A 24137-nucleotide genomic window follows, 5' to 3' on the forward strand; every position below is an offset into this window, starting at 1 on the left:
CCTCTTCCTCCTTCTCTCTGGAGAGAAAAGTCCAAGCTCAGTCAACCTCTCCTCGTAAGACAAGCCCTCCAGTCCAGGCAGCATCCTGGTAAACCTCCTTTGCATCCTCCCCAAAGCCTCCACATCTTTCCTATAATAGGGCAACCAGAACTGGACACAATATTCCAAGTGTGGTCTCACCAGGGTTTTGTAGAGCTGCAGCATAACCTCGCGGCTCTTAAACTCAATCCCCCTGTTAAATGAAAGCCAAAACACCATATGCTTTCTTAACAACCTTATCCACCTGGGTGACAACTTTGAGGGAGAAATTAAGGGAGAAGTTAACCAGGTAATGATCTGCCTGCTCACACCAGTATTTTCGCTGCTTACATAATTTCATGTGAGCTGTATCTTAGTTAATGGCACACTCAGGAGAGCCAGACTGCTTACGTTCAAAAAGGTACATTTTTGAATGAAATGTTTAAGTGAAACAGTGCTCCTCAAATGACATTGATGAACAGTGGATTTCACCTATTGTCCTGGCTAATATTTATCCCACCTGTCATCTTTTGTTGTTATTCAAGGTGAAGAATTCTGCAGCAAAAGTAACTCACCCCGACTCCTCAAACCCTGGGCACTGCTCGTCAAAAAAGTGTGATGGCATGCTCCAGTAACACGAGAAGTTCAACACTATTCAGGAAAAAGCAGCCCATTTGCCTGGCACCACATCCATTACCTCCACCACGGACACTCATAACGGCAAGTGTTTATTATTTACAAGATGCTCTGCAGAAACAGACCAAAAATCTTTAGGACAGCACCTTCCAAACCTGAGAAAAACAAGGGTAGCAAATACTTGGGAACACCACCACCTAAAAGTTCTCCTCCCCACAAGCCAATCAGTGTCCTGACTTCAAAATAAAATCACTGTTCCAGTGTCACTGGAGTCGTAGAACTCACTCCCTAATGGCATTGCAGGGCTACTATAGCACGTGGACTGCAGCGGCTTACCACCACATTCCAAAGGGCAACTAGATACAGGCAGTAAACGCTGACCCAGCCAGCAACATGTCCCACGAATGAATTTTATTTTTTAAAAAAGCTGAGATTATTGCATAAAATTTCAATGTCTGTATAACACCACTGCAATAGTAATTCACTAGTTTAATCATCAAATTATGGGTATCAGTAAAGCAAATGCAATTTTTAAAAAAGTTCAGGAAAAGAACAAGATTTTTAAAAACAAAGTGGGGAAAAATGATATTTGAGAGACTATGAAAATAACTTGGGTGTTCCAAATGAATAAACCGTTCATAAAGATTGAAATAAAGCAATGAAGACATGAGATTGGCCACAGTACAAATTCTGCCTGTTACATCAAAATGCTGCAAATAATGGGTACTCAAACCCAGAAGGAAACAGAATTGGGGCTTTGATTAGAAAAATGGCAGAGGCAGAACATTATAAACAAACTGAGATTTAACCCAGATGTCAAACACTATGACACCCTAAATAGAAACATGCTTTGTGTTTCATGATAACTTGAATTATCAAAATCCCAATTTGTTTCCAAACATTTGGTGCAAAATACACAGCCTATTAGAATGTATAAGGATGGAACTTAATTCTAAAATTATATCTAGCCTTTGTGAGAACACACACAGGACAGAGTAATAAACATAAAAGGTACGCTGCTAGATTCGATATCTTTGAAAAAGGTTTCTGCCTATGTTTGATTTGTGGTTTTCAGTGAGCAAAGTAAGTTCAATATAATGATCTCAAATTCAAGAGCTATGCAGGGCAGCCAATATAGCTTGGCTTTCTGAAGTGAAAATTAGAAGTGCTTGCTTGGCAACAGTGCAGAAAAAACATTAACATTTCAGGTGAATATTTCATTATAAATTATAGAAGATAGAATCAAATGCACCACAGCTAGGAAACAGAACAGGAAAGAATCAAAATAACTATGGAAGTTGGTGGGCTTGGGCATTTGTAGGTAGCCAGTTAATTTCCTAGCCCTGATTGTGAAATAGTCCTCAACTGAAGTTAAGTAGTTATGTTTTTGAGCAGATTGGGTATGCTGCTTCAGTCTTCAACTTGCTATCTTGCCTTGCATCTTGGACAGGTTAGTGGTTTCTTACATCAAGAAGAGACAATTACGATGGTAATTAAAAAGGCAGAGATCACTGACACAAAGACATATTGACCAATCTTTCACTGGACTAAGAGCAAGACAGCTACAAGTGCACAATGAGCTACTGTCAAGTGAAGATAGCTGCAGGGAAGAGAGGACAAACAAAAGAAACATACCATATTCCTTTCTTGTCTATTAGGACATTCTGTCAGGAACACTTGGTCCTGAGTGTTAAACCACATCCTAGAATTCAGTGTGCAACTCAGGACTTGTCACTTTTTTTAAAATCCAAACTTGTGGGTGAAGGAAACGTCCTTGCATTTTTTAATCTCATTGGCTTGCCCTGTCTGATCATCTCAAGTGATCACAAGCAGTCATTAAGGTCACAAAGCTGAAATTCATAGACTCGGGCACTCTGACAGTCATTCTTATCAAGGGCATTCAAAACAAAAACTATATTTGTTCCCAATTTGCAGCCAAGGTTATGTGAATTACAATCTGTACAAGAGAAATATCATAAACAGCCTGTGCACAGTATCATAATTCTTAGAGTCTCAAATTCCTATTTTTTTTTGGAGAAATAGATTAGTTATTCCCATCTACTTGTGAAATATTCCTTGTTTCAATCTTCCTTGGGGTCCCTCTACAACTCTTTCTGCTGGATCAACAATTATTTGTGCCACCATTTTCAACTCTTCCTTAAACTGCAGACATTAGTTAATTTTGCTTCCACCCTTCTGACTTTCACCTTGCTCAACATCTCACTTCCCTCCTTTGTCTCCATTTCCAGACATAGGCTGTATTAATATTCATTATGAACCCACCAATTCCCACCACTACCAAAACTTACTCATCCACTGCTTCTACTAGGACCATATCTCAAAATTTCAACTTCTGTCATAGCAATTCCAACGTTAGTATCTTCCACAACAGTGCAAACATGTCTTTCTTTTCTCCTCAATGATTCTCCTCTTCCTGTTCCCTGCGGTGGGCAGGAGCCTCAACTGTATTTGTGCCAATCCTCACTTCTGCCCTTACCTTTCTCCTCTCAAAACCACACAGAAACCCAGTGCTCACTTTCTACCCACCTGCATTCAAATGCTATTCCTCTCCCACCTCTCAGCATTTCTAAAGGACTTGGTGCCTCGTGACACCGATGGTACACTCTTATCACCTGCAACTTGAAATCATAGGTAACACTCCCTTTTACATCCTCCCTCTTGACTGTCATGACTGACTTGAACTTAAGTCAATCTGAGTCAGGTACGTTATTCTTTGAAATTTGCATCACAGGTAGACAGGGTGGTTAAGGTGGTGTTTAATATGCTTCTTTACATTGCTCAGACCATTGAATGTAGGTCATGTTAAGTGAGGTCTCTTCTGGAGTGCTGTGCACTGTTCTGGCAAATTGGAGGGGTTTCGGAAAAGATTTACCAGATATTGCCAAGAATGGAGGGCATGTATTTTAAACAGGCTGGGACTTTTTCCACTGGAGCGGAGAAGGTCGGGGGTGACCTTTTGAGGTTTAATGTCAGAATGGCATAGATAAGTTGAATAGCAAGGGCCTTTTCCCTAAGATGGGGGTACTCAAAATATATCCCTTAGTTCTGAAAATGAAAGGAGAAAGTTTTAAAAAGGACATGGGGAATCAACTTTTTCTTTTTAAAAACAAAGTGGTTTGCGTATGAAATGAACTTCCAGAGGAACTGGTGGGTGCAGGTACAGTTACATTTAAGACATTTGTACAACGTTTGGAGGGATATGGGCCAAATGCAGGCAAGTTGGATTAGTTTAGTTTGGGAACATGGTCAGCATAGACTTGTTGGACTTAAGGATCTGCTTCCATGCTGTATGACTCTGACTCTAGTGTACTGTATTCACTCGTAATAATATGATTGTCTCTGTATTGACAAGGTGGCCAGTTTGCGGAACACATTCAACTCACTTTTCAGTCCCTTGCCATTTTAATACCATCTCATACCCAGATTTCGATGGTCTGGTGCAATATGCCAAAAAAGAAAGCCCAGCGTAAGCTGGATCAGCAGTACTGGGCTTTTTGTTTCAACATTTTACTGCTTTCTGATTCAACCTGACATTTGACAACTTCTGTCATTAAGTCCTGCTCTCCATTTATTTACTGACTTTCTCTTCTGTTCTACTTGCTGCTCCTTCATTCTACTGCATTGTAAACCACATCACTTTTTCACATCTCTTCAGTTCTTAAAATTAAAATTTTAACTGTTGCTTTCTCCAGGTATTTCTAGACCTGCTCAGTTTCTCCAGCATTTTTCAGGTCATTTGATATTATACATTCCTCATAAAATGCTACTGATTAATTGACCAGAAAAGCCCAAAGTCCCCAGATTAAAATGAGAACCCACAAAAGATTACCTATCGTCTTCTGTAAGAGAAGCGACTTTCTTAACAAACCTTATGGGTAGAAAGCAGTTGTCCCATTCTGGGTGTCTTTGCACATAAAAGTCAACATTTCCCACCTTTGGCAATTTGTTAGACAGCAAACTCTAAGCATGATCACAGCCAAGCAGGACTTGACTGAATGGTAGGTAGTATATGATATAAATGACAACGTAAATGGGGATAAGTTTACAGGTGAATAGCCCAGTGGAATGAAGCCAACGCAGGTGCATTGGAGATGAACAGCACGGAAAACAGAAGGAGCAGTAGAATTTGTTCAATATCCTGACCTAACAGGTGCCTTAAATTCTTATGAATAATCTTGCCATCCACTGGAATTTGACCTCTCATTTGCATCCCATTCCCCGCCCAAATGATTTATTATATCAGGTGGATCAGACTGCATTTGACTTCAGTTAATTTTTTTTTAATGTGGATAAGCATCAGGAGAATTTGGTTACACTAAAGATTTTTATTCATTCACACCAAGATAAATGATAGCAATATTCATTTTGGAAAATCATGATGGTTTTACATCACTGTATTGTTCAATGCTGGACAGGAGACAGAAGTTAGAAGTTTGTCAATGCTTTTGTATAAGATATGGTAACTGCTGCAAATAAATTTATTTGGGTGGATTTTCTTTGTTCATTCACAGAGTGTGTACTATACCAAATCCTCTATACCACACCAACTACTCCCCTCCCCATTAAAAAAAACTGATGATTACACAGTAATAATCAATAAATTTCTGCTTTACAGCTAATAGTTTGAAAGCAGGCTGGCATGTATTTGCATCAAGTTTTTGCCATAATCCCAATGCCATGGTTCTATGATTTCTGCATCATTTGCACAATTCAATCATATTATTCCAAACTGGAATTGCATTTATTCTATGTTCAGTAAAAACGTTTATTTCAACAATAACTGCACAAAAAACGTAGTATTTCAAGTGGAAAAATCTAGCAATTTCTTTCTACAAATCTGAAGAGTTTAATACAGGCATTTTCATATTCAACATAATTAGTGAACTTGGGCATTCGAGTACGAGTGACATTGTCATTTTGCTTTACATAAAAAAATGCTGACTGTACTATCTAATTACTAGTTTACGCACATTGATGCTTCAAATCCTTGCAAGTCCAAACTGTCACAAACATTAAATAATGTAAAAATGTATTGTGTGTGTAGAGCACACAAACTCAAAGAAAGGACTGTAAATATCTCTGGCAGGTATTTAAAAACAAAACTATTGCATATCATTGAACAATTAATTTTCTCTCTCCCAAGTGTGGGGAGGGTGTGGGCAGAATTCACACAAGAACAGAGGAACCAAATACAAAAAAATGGAAAAAAGTGATAGACTGGAATACAAACTATAAACATTTGTGTACAGCAAGTTGTGTATTAGAACAGAATGAATACATCACCTGTTTCTGACCAAAATGTCAATAAACAATGAGCAATGTTTAGCAAAGTTAGAAGACAGTCTAAAACCAAACGTAAAATCTGTCATTTCTATGTTTTACCAAATTTTGTTCTTTACTTACATAAATTTAATGTACATACTGTTTTTCCCTCCACAACCCAAATATTGTCGCCATTTGTTTCAAACATTTGCAATCCTGCATCTATGGTGCAGAGCTGATTAGTTCAAAAAACACACTTGTATCAATACCAATGTGCAAAATACTTAACTGCAGAGTGCACAGATCTCCTACAGATGAGTGCAAGCCTACTGATTTCCCCAGAATTCTCAATTGTCACCGCGTGACTTATGGCAATGTTTGCAATTTCTGCTCAGAAGCACCCCAAAATCAAATAGTTTTCTTCTGTCCAAAAAATTGTCGAGGATGTTGTGAATGAAGTGGCAATGTAATTGGAAGTGGTTTCCAGACTTTGATGTTGTTACATTTCATTATGAAACACAAGAGCACTGAGTATTATACTCAAGATGAATTCCTTCCTTAGCAAGTGGTTTTAAATTCTGTATACTGAAGAAATGACCATTAAGGATTGGACATTTGGCAATGACTATGTATGCGCCTATAACACACAGTTAAGCCAGAGGGTTAAAGAATATTTATTTTCTGGCAACCTAGACTGGTGAAATGCAATTTTTCTATTATGTGTTGGAAGAATAAGTCAATTACTATGGATTACGCATTACAACATTTTGCAATTACTAGCCATTTTTAATTATTACATCTTTGATAAAGCAAAATAGGCTTATAAAATCAAAAATGTTCAGCCTCAATACAAGCATCTGAATTTTGGCAATAATTGGTTAAACAAAGAGTAGGCAGGATTTTTATTTTTAAAACCAAGCTCTCAGAATACTTAGGACAGAATTGGGTAGCTTTGGTAAGGGCTGAAGCCACTTCATAACGAAATAAACTGCAAGCTCGTTGCCCGTAGTCCAGAAAAAAAACTGCCTTTTGACTATTATCACAACTGCTGCTCAAAAGACGAGTACACCACAAGTCCTCATTCTCCACGGCAGTGTCAACTAATAGCAGATCAAAAAGGTGCAACAGATGAATGCACTGCAAGCACAGTATAGGAAGGAGTTTTCTACAGTAAGGTAGAACTCATACATTTAATAATATTAGAACCATATAAACCAATTGGAATTCTAATCAACAATCAGACAGAACTTTGGGGTACCTTCCAATGCAGCAAAGTTAAAGTCCCTAGTCTTCATTGCTTGTTTAAAGTGCCTAGCAGACCATTAACAAAGGTGTAACAAAATATTTTATTCACATATACAAATCTCCAGATGCAAATATCATGAGACTTTGTTCCACTTTAAGGCTTAACCACTAATTAGGCAAAGCAATCAACAGACCAGCACAAATCTCCACTCGACGAATGCACTTTTGATAGCAAGTCTGCATTTGAGCAAATATGTTGATCACGCACATCTATTGGAAAATGTTAAGTCACCATTGAGAAAATCGTACAAACTATTTAAAACCAAAAGGAAAATGTCACTTCTGAATTTTTACCAAGTTAGTGAATACTATGAAGTCAAACTTCAGCAAACCTGTACAGAAATCTCAGGTGGCTAACATTTAGCCTCAAGTAGTTTCAATAATTGAATAGTGTCAGTATTTGGCTTGGTTGCTTTGGACAAACTGCATATTTTTATGTTGGCCAAGCAGTTAAATATCAATATAAATTCTATTTCACACAAATAAAACAAACTGTCAACTTTACACTTAACAGTACCTCAAATGAAAGTCCACTATTCGCCAGAAGGAAAAAGGTGTGGTGGTTGGGAATAGTGGCTTAATGAGGAACGACTTTTTTTTAAAAAATGTACATGAATTAAATATTGGATGCTCAGTTTCAAAAAAGAAGAATTTCTCTGGTTTACTGAAATTTTTCCACCTTACAAGTTAAACTCCAAGCTGCATACATTGTACTGTAATAGTTATATTTTAAAAAAGGATCCAAAACACAACATCAAAGTTTGGAAAACACTGGCAGTAGCTCCTAGGTGACCAGCCACTAAACAGTGTTAAAAAGCAGTTTTTATTATTGCTCCAAAAGAACCGCAGCATTGATAAGTATACGTAAACTCAAGGGTGAAAAGCATTTCCTAAATTCTTAAAAAGTGGCAACACATTTGTGTGGTCATTAGCAGTGTTGTCCCTTGGGACAATGATGCTTCAACTCCTTCACCTCAAACAAAGCCTCCAAATTATGCATACCTAACATATTTCAATTGAGTTGAATAAAATTTCAATGCTGAATAATAAGACAAACAATACAGGTGTGGGGGAGAGACTGGGATTTTTTTTTCCTGAGCGCAGAGGTCAAGGGGAAATTTGAAACATTTAAAATTAAAGGAAGGTTTTTTTTTAGAAATGTGAACAAAGAAAAGCTATTTCCACTGAGGGGTCATGATTTTACATTAACACACTTCCAAGAAAGAAACCTCCACTCAGAACTTCCCACACAATTGTTGTAGAACTGATATATTAAACTAAGTTTAAGCTAAAATTAAAAAGGTTTATTTCCTTTAAAGAGCACATTAATTTTGCTGTTGGAGACAATTTAAGGAAATAAAATAATTTTTATTGCAGTGCTGCCCGTGACCAAAACAGTCTGAAATACTTGAACAATAAAATTACAAGTAGTAATTTAAGTAGTTGCCTTGTTTGCAGGAGCAACAAAATGCTGATCTTTTGAGGATCAGTTCTCTATTTCAAATTCAACTACCTTTAAATTCAACTATCCAATAAGAACATAGTCAAACAAATTTTTGAATGTGTTGCCTTTTTTTTGGCTTAAAAAGGTACTCCATAATATATTTATGGAGGACTAAATCATCAAATTGGGTACTTGAAGACTAAAACAGATTGCAGCAATTGTAATTTGTCAGCATATTTTAGGGGTCTTTGGTTCCTTCACCAGTTAACACCACTTCCTCCAACTGGATAACATACAACTGTTGCACTTCTGTAAACAGCCATTTTCCCCCAAAATTAAAACACAAGGCAAGCTTTCATTTCACTCAATGGTTATGACTTTATAACTGGCAGAGAATCCACTGAACCACAGTTCTTAAGATGAGACCACTCAGCCCATTACAACTATCAAACTCTGCACTTGAGTAATAAAAAGCCAAGTCTAAACTCTTGCACTCCAATAAACATTAATTTGCACACATTTCATAATCTTGTGTCTGGATACAATGGACAGTATTATCTGGAGCAGGCCATTTGAAAATGTGCATCTTTGTCCTCATATCCACAGGAGTTCTCAGAGGAAGATTCCAATAGAAAAATACATGTGCAGTTTAGTACAGTTACATTGACACTATTATATTTTATGTTGGAAGGCAGAGAAATGCCATGAATAAGACAAAGATTACATCTGAAAGTATTGCTGGACCCATCATTGTTTAAATCTTCAGGTTTGCCTGTTATTGCTTTGTCCAAACAAGCATTTTATTCCCATCAAGCTACTCGAAGCGACTATCTGCAAGCCATAAAAGGTGTGGTGCCAGTGGCAGAAATACTGACTGTTTACAGGCACTGTGTACAGGCTAGATTTTAATTAAGGGAAAATAACATATTCTTGCCTTCAAGATGCATCATCGTTATGATGAGCAACCATCAGTGCACGCTCAAAAACAGTGACAATTAAAAGAACACCATCTCTGGTCTGAAAAAAAAGACGCCAGCATATTGTATAAAAGGTGTGTTTATTCAATAATTGATACAGACCAAATGCAATTTTTCTGCCTTTCAGTAAAACCGATTCTAAACCGAGGTACTTGCCAACACTGGATCTGCTGGTACTGTATAGTGGGTATTTTGGCACATTAAAATGTTCATTTTAAAAAAGGAAAAAAGGTTAAAAACAGCTGAAAAAATAAAATTATATTTAAAGGCAAAGACGAGGAATGGTACATTAATTTAAATCTTGCCATATAATAATAAAACAATCACTCGTCTAATTCTTGCTGCAGAGTTAACTAGGAGAGCCAGCACTTCACTTGATGCTTTTAGCAAATACGAATGAGACACTTGCACAGAAACAGCTTGTATATTTTGTACACCCCTCTGAAGAAAAAAGAATGGAAAGCCCAGAATCGACCATTTACGATAAAACTTACACCTGGGCCTCCAAAGAGTACTGAAAGTCTGCTACATGAATAAAGTAAGTGTTTAATTACAGAAAACATTTAACAAGTTTTAAGCCTCACACCAATTATACCCACTATACAGCATCGGTCAAACACTATTCAAGGGCAGCTTAAACCTCTGGTTACTTGCAGAAAAGAAAGTCGGCTCTTGTATCTCTACTATTCAGAGGGACAACAGTACAAAACAGTTTCAGCAGTGCCATTAAACATTCGTATCTCCTGAGGTAACGAGACAAACAATTTCACCTACTTTGGTTGGTAGTCCAGCTTTGATCCCAAACACTGCAGAAAAGAAATTAAAACAAAAAAAGTTTTTTGATGGGACTGCTGTTTTAACTCATAACCTCCAACATACAATTATTTTTTTCCCTTTTTGTATTGTCATAACCATCACATGGCTTGTCAGAACACACTGAGCCTAGTAACTGGAAACTCTGTAGATAAACAAAATCTGCAGACAGCACTATGCACTGTAAATAAAAAAAGTAATGAACACAAAGTCGCACTGCTTAAATAGTCCATCCAGATTATACTGTTGTGACTTAGTGAAGGGCCCGGTTTTCCCAATTACAGAGGCATTCACCCAACCGGTTGTTTTTTTAAATATACTGTGTCATTGCCCTCTTCTCCTCTTATTAGCAGTGAAGGAGACTCACTAGATTTACAGAACCAACGCAGAGAAACCGTTTAGCAAACAGGGCCCTCACGCAGCAAGTGAAACCCTGTTTGATTGGATACATCAGAATGTTACTGTGTCTTTTCTTACATAGTGAAGGAGCTTGGCGAGGACAGCCTTGCAGCTAATGGGTACAACCCCCCCTCCCCCCCTTTACAGTAGTATCATTCGGAAAGCTGGATGCACAGTTGTGCACGTGTTTTCTACACAACATCGATAAGTTTTGTTTTGTCTATTTGTTCATTCCTATATTGTGGGTTAAATGTAAGGCAGACTTTTGTCCATCCATGTCCGTCCATCCATTCAAGGCATTGACTGAATGATTCGCTCACTCACTGGGTCACACATGCAGAAAGACCGTGCACCAAGAACCTGGCTGAAACACTACGGTGCCACGTAACTCATGGAAAACAGTTTCGTAGTACTTTCAAGAGTCAGGATATCCAGCATCAGGAGCCCTCAGAAGAGATTCTCTTCGAATATTGCCATTAAGTCGCTCTGAAAATTCATGTCAATTGTAGCCGCCATCTAAATTACGGTAAAAGAGAGGATGCAATGTTAGTTTGCACAGTTTCATTTTATTCCTAGCAATTTAATGCAAGATTTTCTCCATAATTACATACAATGGTGCACTGCAGTGGTACACCAAAGCCAATCTTAGTCAAAGAAAGTATTAAAGAATACGGTTAAAGTCAGATATAGGGGTTGCAATGAATGGCATGGAGCAGGCTCAAAGAATGTTCAATACAGTATAGACCTGCAGCAGGGTTCAGGTTATTACAGACTGCTTTTCTAAATTCAAAAACACAATGGAAAAAGCCTGCAGAGAACAGTGTAGGGGACACATTAAGGCAGAGGGGAATAATTTCACAACAAGTAGTCAAAAGGACTTTGTAATAAAATAACCTGAGCTACAACACTTTTCTGAGCAATATATTATTACTTAAAGACCTAGGGAAGACCAACTCTTTCCTCTAATGAAACTGAAGTATGATTTACCTATTAAAAAGAGTCTATACTACCTTGTGCCTTATGCAGAACTTGGTCAGTCTGAAAGATTAACTGATCTAATTAGTTTCCAAATTATTAAAAATCCTCATCATTTCAGTGAAAAATGTTTCAAAGAATAGCATTTCCAGCCATTTCAGTGTACCCAGAAAGCATAAACCCTGACAAGCCAAGCACTCGTTGGAACAGAATTACTATCGCATCCCTACATTAAAAAACCTCACACCTATCCCTCCTTAGAGCTCATATCAACCCCCCCGCTGTGGCGTCATACCTAGCCTCTTACTTAGATCAACTTTTAAAATCGCGCACAAGGTAAAAAGAAAACCAGCACGAAGTACTCTTAATTGTCACCCCCAACTGTAGAAGCACAGTGCATCAGTGGTTAGCCCTGCTGCTTCACAGCACTAGAGACCCAAGTTCAATTCCAGTCTCCAACAACAGTCTGTGTGGTGTCTGCACATTCCTAGTGTCTGTGTGGGTTTCCCCCGGGTGCTTCGGTTTCTTTTGAACATGCAGCATAGGTGAATCAGTCATATTAAAATGCCCAAAGTGTAAGGGGTGTAGGTTAGGTGGATCAGCCATGGGGAAAAGCAAGGTATTGTGGTAGGGTTAGGTCGACCGGGTCTGGGTGGGATACTCTGACTCAGTGTAGACTCGATGGGCCAAACTGAGTGCTTTCACACCACAGGGATTCTATGAAACAGTTGAGTAATCTGCGATTTGGGTTTGTCAGGATAATCCAATGGGCTGTGCTAACAAGAACGTGTGAAAGGAACGTGTGAGGGAAGCAATGGCCTCGTGGATTTATCACTGGACTGTTAATCCAGGGACCCTGGTAATATTCTGGGGACCCAGGCTCGAATTCCACCACGGCAGATGGGTGGAACTTTAATTCAACAAACATCTGGAATTAAGAGTTAATTATGGCCATGAATCCATTGTTGATTGTCAGAAAAATACCCCATCTGGTTCATTAATTCCTTTAGGGAAGGAAACTGTCATCCTTACCTGATCTGGCCTAAAGTTGACTCCAGACCCACAGCAATGTGGTTGACTCTTAACTGCCCTCTGGGAAATTAATGGGGGGGAGCAATAAATGTTAGCCAGAAACATACTAACCCCAAGTGTGAATGAAAGGATTCATACAAGTTGTGGTAATTTTTTTCACAAAGAAAGTGAGAATATAAATTTGAAGTCACTGCAGGTAGAAGTGGTGCGAAAATGGAATAAACCCTTATCAAATCTAAGACAAAGAAATTCACACTTGGCCCAATTTTGATGGATCACTTCACACCTTTCACAGCTATGTTGTCAAAGTCTTCCCACTTGATTACATTTTTGTATTTTAGAACTAATATGTCATTTAAAACTTCACTATCTTAAACACTGAATGACCAAGCTGAAATGTAGATTTTTAATGCATTTTCAGAGAGTTAGCATAGGCCAACTTAAAAATAGACCTCTGTAGAAATAACTTCACCATTCACGATACTCGCAAGGTTATTATTTCACAAAGCTGGAATCCTATTACACTTACACAGTGGCTAATGGGATTGTTCAGTGGCTGCTGAAAAACTGAGTGCCACTTATTCCAATGTCAAAGTTGAATACTCAGATCTGCACATCCAAATTGTGCACTTCAGGAGGAGGGGTTACTAGGTAACAAATCAGCAGAAAAATCAGACAAATTCAAATCCCTAGCTCAGGCATATCCAGTTTCAAACTCAGTTACAGCAACCACCACTACTTTTGAGATTAAGTAAATACAAACTAATAACAATCAAATCCAATTCCAACATGGAGTCGAGACTGGTCTTTGGAAATGAAACAGAAACGTACCGCTTCCTTCCGCCTTCGTTCCTGCTCGCGCTTCCTTGCGAGCTCTCTCTGTTGATCCAGCATAGATTGAGAGGTTGGCTGAGAGCTCTGTTGTTGCTGTTGCTGCTGCTGCTGTTGCTGCTGCTGCTGCTGCTGTTGCTGCCTTCTCGCCTCCTCATGAGCTCTCCGAGCACACTCTAAAGCATCCTCTTCGTCTCGGCCTCTGAAGTCAGAAGCAAAACACTATCAAAAGCAGCCAAGTAGAGGCAGAGCTGTTGAAATCACACTCAATTTAGTCTAAAGAGTTGCAGACATCAGGTTAACACACCCAACTAATAGCACAAACAATAACCTCAGCTTTGCTGTTGTAGTGAATCTAACAGGACTCACCTGTGAGATGTGCCATGTTGTAGGCAGCTGAGAATGCAAGCTCAATACCAGTAGGGAGAAAGATGACAACCAACTCAATCTTTCCGGGGGAAAACGGGCAACATCTGCTGCCCACCTCTAATTGCTCACCAGTCCACACTGCTAAGCTGCCTTTTTGATCCACTAAAGTCCACGTGATGTATGTATACCCAGTGACTTTAAGGGAGGGAATTCCATCATTTTGACCCAGCACTGACGGAACAGCATTATAGTTCCAAGTCAAGACTGAGTGCAGCTTGGACGGGAATAGATTAGTGGTGCTCCTGTGCATTGGCGTCTTACGAAGTAAACATACTCAGAAGATGGTGCCATAGGATCCTACGTGAAATCCTGAAGTGCATCTATAGATGGCACAGACTGCAACTATGCTGTATCAGTGAAGGGAGGAATGAATGTGAAGGTAAAGGGTTGAGTGGTGATCAGAATAGTTTGGTCCTAGATAGTATCAAGCTTCTTGGGAGCTGAATTCATCCAGCCCAGTGGAGAGTATGTCATCTCACTCTTGATTTGAGCTTTGATGAGTCATATTGCAAAAATTCCAACCCGCTGAATCCCAGGATATTGAGTCTAGGAATTCAGCAATGGTAATGTCATTTATAGAAGGTTATGTTCTCGCTTGATACAGATGATCATTGCCTTGCACTTCAATGGTGGGAAAGCTACTTGCCACTGATCAGTCCAAACGTGGATCTTATCTACATCTTGCTGCATATGGTCAAAAACCTGTTTCAGAATCAAAGGAGTTGCAAGAAACATTGAACATATGCACAATCATGAGCAAAAATCCTCATTTCTGGCCTTATGATGGTGGAAGGTCATTGATGAGGCAACTAAAGATACTTGGGCCTAAGGAATCTCCTTAACCAGCCAGGTTGAAGAGGTGAAATTAATGGCAAAGAGCAATTAACAGTAGTTGTCTATTTTTCTTTCTGAATATGAAGGGAAGTAGTAGTTTTTGTTTTAAAAACTGCCCAACTATTGAATCCTGAAAGAATTTGTATCCAATTTGTTTTCTTTTATATACAAGTGTCAAGCAAGTTGATTTGCACTATTTGACCAATCACCATTTAAAACTGAAACGGAAAGACAACTCCACAACAAATTCATACCTACCACACAAAAGACATAATTCCACATCACTTTAAGGTAAGGCAGTCAACCCAATGCTGCTTGCACAAGTCTAACAGCAGAGTGGCACATTTAACAATAGACTCTTCAAATAAGTTTAACCAGGTATCCATCATCTTACCTAAAGCTGCTCTACATCTTGCACGTTAGCCTCATCCTTAATTTTAACAGGAAAATCTGAGATGGCATACTCAAAATCACCGGCTGCAACCTCTGATACAGAATGCAAGTCAGTACTGGGCTAGAAAAGGCAGCACAACCATCGCTACACACTTAACATCATAAGACAGGAAAGAAAACCGATGATCCAGAAGCCTTCCTTCCTTGAGATGGGGACTGTCCTCAGTATCAATAAAGATTTCTCCAGAAAGCTTCACCAACCCATTAGTGTGCTAGCATGTGCGGAGGAGATAAATTATGGGTGACCAGTTCGAACATGGGTGCTGAAAACATTGGAAGCAAGCATTTACAGGCAATTGTAGGAAATACAGGTGAAATTTTGTTCATATTTCACAATGTAACCAAAGCTTAACACAGGTTTGCCAATTTTATTAAACTGAAGAGCTTGACTTGCCTTTGTCTCTCCTGTTCCATTCGGAGACGCTCTTTCTCAGCTGCTTCCTGTTGCATTTTACGGAACTCTTCTTGTGCTTTCAGTGCCTTTTCTCTCTCCTCCTTCTCCCGTGCTGCCCGCCGAAATTGCTCAAAGCTGTCGCTCGAAGATTTTGCCGTGGAGGAAGGATTAGAAGGAGCCTTTGTGACCAGACTTGCCCAAGAGCCCATGTTCTTGATCTTAAGATCCTAAAGCACATGGCCACAAAGAATAGAGAGCTCGACATAAATGGTCAAAGTGCTGATGATTCAAAGGCACTAAACAGTAATGGGGAACTATAGGTACTAAAGGGAAGAAATTTAATAAAATGTAAGGTGACAATGTTTGCAGACTTATTGCAAAAAATTGGGAAATGCCTGTGTACATAGACAGAGGTTAATGATCATTACCTCAGTTATTGCAAAGCACAATTAGGAGGAGATGTCAACAGCATGGGCTAGAGTGGACTGAGAAAGGAGTTCAGCAGAAACAATAGTTGATGAGAAGTGGCAGACATTTAAAATAGTTCATGGCTTAGCTTTCTAGCAATGGGATAAACCAATCATGGTTAACCAAAAGGAAGACAAGGACAGTATAAATTTTTTAAAAAACACATGAAATTAATTTTTGCCACACTGTAGGCCAGAGACTGGGAAAATGATTAAAGCCAAAAGGTGGCCTAAAAAGGAAACAATAGCAGCGAACAAAGAAATGGAGAGCAAGAGCTTCTTTAAATATGTAAAAAAGGAAGAGAGACACACACACAGTGATCATAAGCCCCTTAAAGGATGAGGCTAGGGAAATAATAATGGGGAACCAGGAAATGACAGAGAAGTGTAATACTTAATCTTCATTATAGAGGACTCAAATATCATTATAACTAATTAAGAGGTAAAACAGAACAGGATGGGAGAGAAAGAAAATAAACATTACTAAATGACAGAAAAAGAACTAGGAAAACCAAATTACCTAAAGACCAGTAAGTCTCCCAGACCACATGGGTTGCAAACAAAGGACATTAGAGGATTAAATAAATAGTGGACATATTGGTAATAATCCTCCAAGAACCCTTAGATCCAAGCAAGTCCCAAAGGATCCTTACATATAACAGTCTTGTTCAAAAAGTCAAACAAAACCTGGGCACTTAGAAAAACTCAGGTCTAAGGAAGGGTCACTGGACCAAAAACAAACTCTTATTTCTCTTTACAGATGCTGCCAGATCTGCTGAGCTTTTAAAGCAATTTCTGTTTTTGTCTGATTTACAGCATCCACAGTTCTTTTGGTTCTTACCAGCTAACTACAGACCAGCTAGCACAACATGGGTTATTGGGAAAATGTTAGGAGTCTCTTTTGGAGGATGTAATAGGTCAGAAATCATACAATCCCAGGTTATAATCCAACAGATTTATTTGAAAACACAAGCTTTCAAAGCCTTGCTGCTCCTTCAGGTGTTAATGAAACAGCATCAGACAATTTGTACGTACAAGGTCAAAGGATCAGACAACTAATGGAGGATGTATTAAGCAAACCCAAGATACTATTAAATCTTTAATCAGTCAGGTTTTGATTAATGTATACGTAAATCCTCAAATTACTTTAAAGTCACTGCCCTGAGAGAACTAAGGGTTTTATCAGTGCAAAGAAGAGTTAACCTTTTAGGTCAGACAATGCATGTGAGGTGAGGCCTTGTTTAGAATCTGTGCTTTGATTTGGAGTCAGGCAGATTTTATTTCTAATCAATTTATAAAAATGCCACATTGACTGGCTATCTATAAATGGTGTGTTTTTTGAACAAAAAATGCGTCTGCAAATACAAATTTGGAGATCTACATATACATATTAATCAATTAAAATTTAACATTAGATTTAACAGCATCTTAGGTTTGTTTAATACATGATCGGTTGTATGATCCTTTGATCTTTTACTTATAAATCGCGTGTCTGATGCCACCTCTCTAACAGCTGAAAGAGAAGTGAGGCTCCAAAAGCTTGGTGCTTTCAAACAAACTGGACTACAACCTGGTGTGTGATTTTTGACTTTGTCTAGCCCAATTCAACACCAGCACCTCCATGTCAAAGGGTTTAACAGCAGAGCACTTAGAAATGCATAACATAAATCAAGAATCAGTATGGCTTCATGATGGAAATCATGCCTGACAAATATATTAGAATTCTTTGAGGTGGTAAAAAGTACAACATATAAAGGGGAGCCAGTAGATTTCCAAAAGGCATTTGATATAGATCCTGCACATAAGACTACTTAAGCTAAGAGCCCATAGTGTTGGTGTAGAGGAGCCATTCTTAGGATGGAAGCCTGCACTTTATGAAGCATCATTGGAGTCACAATCATTAACAGTATGTATTAATGACTCAGGTGAGCCTATCACCAAGTTTTCATTAAAAAAACTCAGGAACTAGACCAAGAGATTTTTAAATTGCAAGGGAATCAAGCGTTATGAGGGAAAGGCAAGAAACAGGGTTCAGGATTATCAAATCAGCCATGATACTGAATGGTAGAGAAGACTTAATGGATTAAATGATCTACTTATTGAACAAATTTAAATATCTGGAATTAAGAGCCTGATTTGACCAGGAATCCATTGTCAATTGTTGAGAAAAACCTCTCCGATTCAAAAAGATTCTGTAGGGAAGGAAATCTGCCATCCTGACCTGATCTGGTCTGGTCTACATGTGACTCCAGACCCACATCAATTTGTTGACTCAACTGCCCTCTGGCCAATTAAGGATGGGCAATAAATGCTGATCTAGTCAGCAATGCCCTCATACTCCGAATAAATGAAAATAACAAATGGTTAAGCATTTCATTCACAAGTTAATGGATTTGAAAGACCAGCTTGGGAGCAGAAGCAGCTAAAATGAAGACATACAATGAAAGAAACAGCATACCAGCAAATAAATTAAAGCACCTTAATGGCCTTAAGGATAGAAGGCACCCCAGTATAATGCCATTAAAATCAGAAAGTCCCATGATTTAGTCTGTGTTGCAAGTTTATTTGGAGAACGTGATCAGACTCTTAGTTCGTGGGTAAGGAAAGGAAATAGAAAATCAAGATTCTGTTTACTATTGAGAGCACCTTGCCAAGTAGTTTTGGCTTTTGCACATGAAGAATGACCAAGCAGCTATCACTTGCGTAACCAATTTTTGGGATGTGGAGAGAGGAAGCAAGACAAAAGTCAAAAGGGAAGCAGGCAGGAGAGAGAAGGCCAGCAGCACACCAAACACATGAACAAGCTCACTTTTTTGGGAGCAACAGGAGTTTTGGGTTTTTGTTGTTTCTGTTTGTCCTTGTCTTGAGGGGAAGGCTGCGTGCCATGCTCTGGAGGTCGAATCACTGGCCCAGGAACTTCAATTTGTTTCATCTCTGGCCCTGTAGAAAGGAAGTGCAGAAGATTGTTCAAGTATTTTGTGCAATTGCATAACAGCTACCAATATTTGACAGTCAGAGCAATCACAGCCAACACTGTTTTTGGGAAGCAGGTGAAGGAGAAAACACGAGTACCACACTAGAATTCTCACTCAATTTGCTGGCAAATTGAACCGCGTTTTACGCTGGAGGACTAATAAGTACCAAATAACAAATAGCCCTAAATCCAATTTAGAAAAACACACAGCTGGAACTTTTTAAGTCAAATGGTGACAACATCTAGAAAGCTTAAAAATGAATACAGAAAGGCGAGGTCCGTAAAGTTGAGTTTTTAAAACAAAGACTGAATAATTGCTCTGCCCTAGCCCCCATAATAGGTGGGAAAATACAGTTGTGAGTAAGCACATAAAACTTGAATATTGCTTTGAAAAAGTCTTGGAGCTTTTCACTTTGCACTGATTAACATCACAGGAATGCCTTATTTCAGAAACAGCAATAATGCAGAGAAAAGGCCACATCTTGACTCAGAAACAATATGCTGATCAATCAATATTTTTCTCGTATGCAAGATAAACTATTGCTCCTTTTGAAATGCAACATTCTTACATCTGACCTGATGAGTCTAAGCAGTAAAGCTTTAAAAGCAAATCTCTTTCCACTATGCATTGTCATTAATATGTGTACGCATAAATTTGTCATACTTCATTCACCGTCTTACACTTCATGATTCCATTTTTACCTTCCTTAAGGAAGAAACTCACTGTCTACAAGCACAATGTCAAACTTAGGGGTTCTAGAACTACAAAAAACCTTCCGACTGTAAAGTTAAAGTATCCACACAATGGATATTTTTGGCCAGGAAGAGAGACAGTAAAGCCAGATCAGTTAGCTCAACCCTCAGCAGTTTATAGCTTTCTTAACTGACATCTACACAACTTTGAGATCCAAATCTGAGAGAATCATTGTTTGACGTCTTCACTATTTTGCTCTTGAAAGACAAGTAGAAAGAGATGGTTGGCCATGGCACCCACAACAAAATAGTTAATCAGTGCCCTCAGGATCCCAAACATACCCAATTTGGTACATTAAATGGTAAAGTGACCACAGACCTGTGGGCTCACTATCTTCAGTGTTCATCTGTGCAAAACTGCTGAGGCTGAAACAAGCAAGCAGTGGAAACTTACAAAGAGTAACAGGCAATGTGGGAATGGGGCATTTGAAAAGGCATTATGCAAAGGATAGCGCACAAGAGTTCATAGAACTAGGAATAACTAGGCATAAGTTAACAGCTGTTTGGTAGTTCAGAACTTTCAAGAATTGCTTAAAAACCAAAGCCTTTGTATGTTGTATTCATCAGGACAATTCACAAGAATACCAGTTCAAGGGGAAATTTACATTGCATGAGAGGAGAATGCTGATTGGTTGGCAAATGGAGCCCAATTAGTAGAAGTGCTGCCATGAAGGATGCACCCATTAATGTTGATTGGCAATTAACAGCCAGGCCTTTGATTCTAAAACCAGGGCATGGCCTTGGTTTAAAATTTAAAACAGACTAAGGTGTAACAAAAGCATTTATTGCCAGGGAATAGAATACAAAAATAGGAAGGCTTACTACAGCTGTACAGGATTAGTGAGACACCTAGAAGACCAAGAACAATTTTGGTCTCCTTGTTTGAGTAATAATTACATTGCAGGTAATTTCAGAGATGATAAACTAAATTGATTACTGGGATAAAGGGGGTGTTTTGTAAGGAATGGTTGAGGCCTACACCCTTTAAGCAGCATCAGGAGCTGGCAATGAAATATACTTGATTGCGAGGGATATTGACACAGTAGATGCTAGAGAATGTTTCCCATCAAGAGGAATCTGTAACTAAGACGCAGAGCTTCATAGTAAGGACTCGTCCATTCAATACAAAGAGGAGATGAATTTCTTTTTCTGTCAGTGTCTTTAATCCTTGGAATCATCAAAACCCTGCAGCAGAGGAGGCTGGGTCCCTGAATATATTCAAAACTGAATTAGACAGATCTTTAGTCTATGATTCGCGAAGAACAGAACGGAATAAGGCCAATATCAGATTAGCCATGATTCTATTGGATGTTGGGGCAGGGTTAGGGTCAAATTACCTATTCTCAGGGCTTTCAGTGGTCTGTTGAAATTTCATACACTCAAATGCACAGTCAGCTGAAAGGAGTAGGTAGGTTATCATTTCAAGTTAATCGTAAACCAGTAACAAATCCAGATGAGTTGCAATTTCCTCCATCTACACAAGGTGGAATCCCAAATGGTTCTTCTGCTCACAGTAATAAATTATTTTATTCCTGTTCTCTTAATTCCAGTTGGAAAAAGGGCACTGCTGGGCTAGTGGTGTAGGAGGAAAACATGGTTTGTGACAATCCTTAATAGGAGTTCTGATTTCTGGGTTATAGGTGATCGAGCACAGCAGCGAGTGTAAGAAAGTTAAATTATTGCTCTGTTAGAGCTAGAAATTATAGATGAAACGATTAATTAAAAATCCAGAGGCTGGTTAAAAAATTGCATTTTTCTTTCAAATGGTGCTCAATATTATTTTCTTTCCTATTTCCATTGTCACAGAACACAACGGCTAGCCTTCATTATAATCCCTATGGAATCCAATAATTTAAGGAATCCTTATGACACCAATAAAAACAGTTGGACAGGTTTTTATTTAAAATTACTGGAACAAATCAACTAAAAATCAACATATCACAAACATCTATTCACAAGTGAAAGATATTAAGTATTCAATCCAAAGATATGCCTCACGTTGTTTCAAGCACTCATTATTTCCTGTACAACTGTGACATCACACGTAATCACCTAGTCTTTACAACTCAGCCTTAGTTTTGTAAAATTCCTCACTTCCCATCGTCATTCCAGCAACAGCCACTCATGTGAAGATCCCAGATAGGATAATCACCGATGAAGGACATCTATAAGTATCCCTTCACTCCAGTCATAATTGTTCAAATGGCGCAGAATTCAAAGAGAGTCACTCCTCCAACAACTTTAAATGGTCCAGTGGGCACTGGGTATTGTCCAATCTATGATCTCTCAATTTCCCCACCTTCAGTGTCCAGTCCTTTCCAAATGTAATACACAAAGTAACAGTCTCTGCTCTGCTCTGCTCTCAGAGACCTGCATAACATCAGGATCTGCTCGATTTGTGCTGAAAAGAAAAATTCTATTGGAGAAAGCCATGCTTGTTTTTCTTTCCATGAATTCTCAATGCTGTTAATTCTCAAAAGGCTAACCCCACACCACCACAATTAGCTTTCTATTTATCCCTTTCTCATTAGATGTTCATCCCCATGACTATCCTCAGTCAAAAGGACATTTCTCAGAACTTACTGATGTCATAATCTGGACCCCGATTAACCCACTTACAAATATGACCCAACGAATGAATCATTTTGCAATGCTGATTTGAAGAGCTGAAACCTAGATTCCCTTTAGGGGTAAGCATTAAGGCCACAAAAGATGTATCTGGAACTTTGTCCAGTTCTGGGCACCAAATTTTCAGGTAGCAAAGGGATGAGAGAAAGTTCAGAAACAATATATGAGAATAGTTTCCAGGCTGAGGAAGTTCAGTTATGTGGATAAACTGGAGAAGTTGGAACTGCTTTCCTTGGAGAAAGCTGCTTTCTCCACATGGTGAAGTGGTTAATTTTTCAGTGATGCCAGTCTTGAGTGGCCGTCTGTGTGGAGGTTCCATATTCTTGCCATGTCTGCATGGTTTCTATCCATGATCAAAAAATTTGCAGCTTAGTTGGATCGGCCATGCTAAACTGCCCTGTAGTATCCAGAGGTGTGCAGGCTGGATGTGTTAACTATGATAAACGTGGGATGATGGGAACATACTGGGATGCTCTTCAAAGGGTCAGGGCAGACTTGATGGGCCAAATGGCCTATAACAGCACTCAAGATTCCAGAATTCTAAGAAACGATTAAGATGAGATTCAGATTGACATTACATACGTGGAGTTTGGACAGACTGGGTGGAGAAACATGTTCCCACTGATAGGAAGATCAAAAACAACAGGATGCAGATTAATGGTAATATGTAAAAGCAGCAAGAGGCACATGGACAGAAGCCTTTTCACAGAGCAAGTGGTTAAGACCTGGAATGTGCCACCTAGAAGTGGAGACAGCAGAGTCAATCGAGGCATCGGAGAAGGCATTTGATTATATGCAAAAGGAGTGTATAGGATTATGGGAATAAAGTTGGAATGACACCTGAACATATTGCTCAAGGAACTGGCACAGACACTAAGCCAAATAGCTTATGCTTTAACCATTCTACAATTGGGATTCTGTGAACATACCCGAATTTCAACACTTTTAAAGTGTCATATGGTGAAAGGAGGACAACTGTAGGAAAATGACATTTATGATTGAAACAGGTAAAAAATTTCATTTTCATCTAAGTTCAATGCTAACAAAAAGTTTGCTTTGTTACGTTAGAGATTTATATCACTGTAGCACATTTCATGACTTCAATATCCCAAAACACTTTATAATCAAAAACAAAATCTGCTTGAGAAACACAGCAGGCTTGTTAGTATCTATGGGGAGAAAAGTTTCCATTTCAAGTCCAGTGCCCTGATGAAGAGTCACATCAGTCAGTTCTGATGGGAGAGTCACCAGACTTGAAATGGTAATTGTTTCCTCCCCAATGGCGCCATCAGAATTTCTCCAGCTGTTTCAGATCTCCAGCTGCAGCAACCCTTTGTTTTACTACCATCATTCAAGTAGTGTCAACCATTGCAGTACAGAAAGCATTCATAAACTTCAACGTGATAAATTAGATTATCTGAAGAATAAAAATCAACCAGGATCAGGGAGCACACCATTGTTCTAAAGAGAAACCCAGTATTTAGACAGTGCC

General features: G+C 38.8%; 1 protein-coding gene across 3 annotated transcripts in view; it reads right to left on the reverse strand.

Moving 5' to 3' along the window:
- Positions 1-9724: 9724 nt before the first annotated feature.
- brd4 (bromodomain containing 4) overlaps positions 9725-24137 on the reverse strand; it is a 184487-nt gene continuing 170074 nt past the window's right edge. For all 3 annotated transcript variants that reach the window (XM_048521930.1, XM_048521931.2, XM_048521929.2), the window contains 4 exons: positions 19100-19230; positions 15824-16050; positions 13714-13915; positions 9725-11391 (listed from right to left, as the gene is read on the reverse strand). In XM_048521930.1, the coding sequence (XP_048377887.1) occupies positions 11323-11391; positions 13714-13915; positions 15824-16050; positions 19100-19230 (629 nt within the window). In that variant the 3' untranslated portion in view covers positions 9725-11322. The remainder of the gene's footprint in view (positions 11392-13713; positions 13916-15823; positions 16051-19099; positions 19231-24137) is intronic.

This window comes from Stegostoma tigrinum, chromosome 35 (genome assembly GCF_030684315.1).
Source record: "Stegostoma tigrinum isolate sSteTig4 chromosome 35, sSteTig4.hap1, whole genome shotgun sequence".
Taxonomy (NCBI): Eukaryota; Metazoa; Chordata; class Chondrichthyes; order Orectolobiformes; family Stegostomatidae; genus Stegostoma; species Stegostoma tigrinum.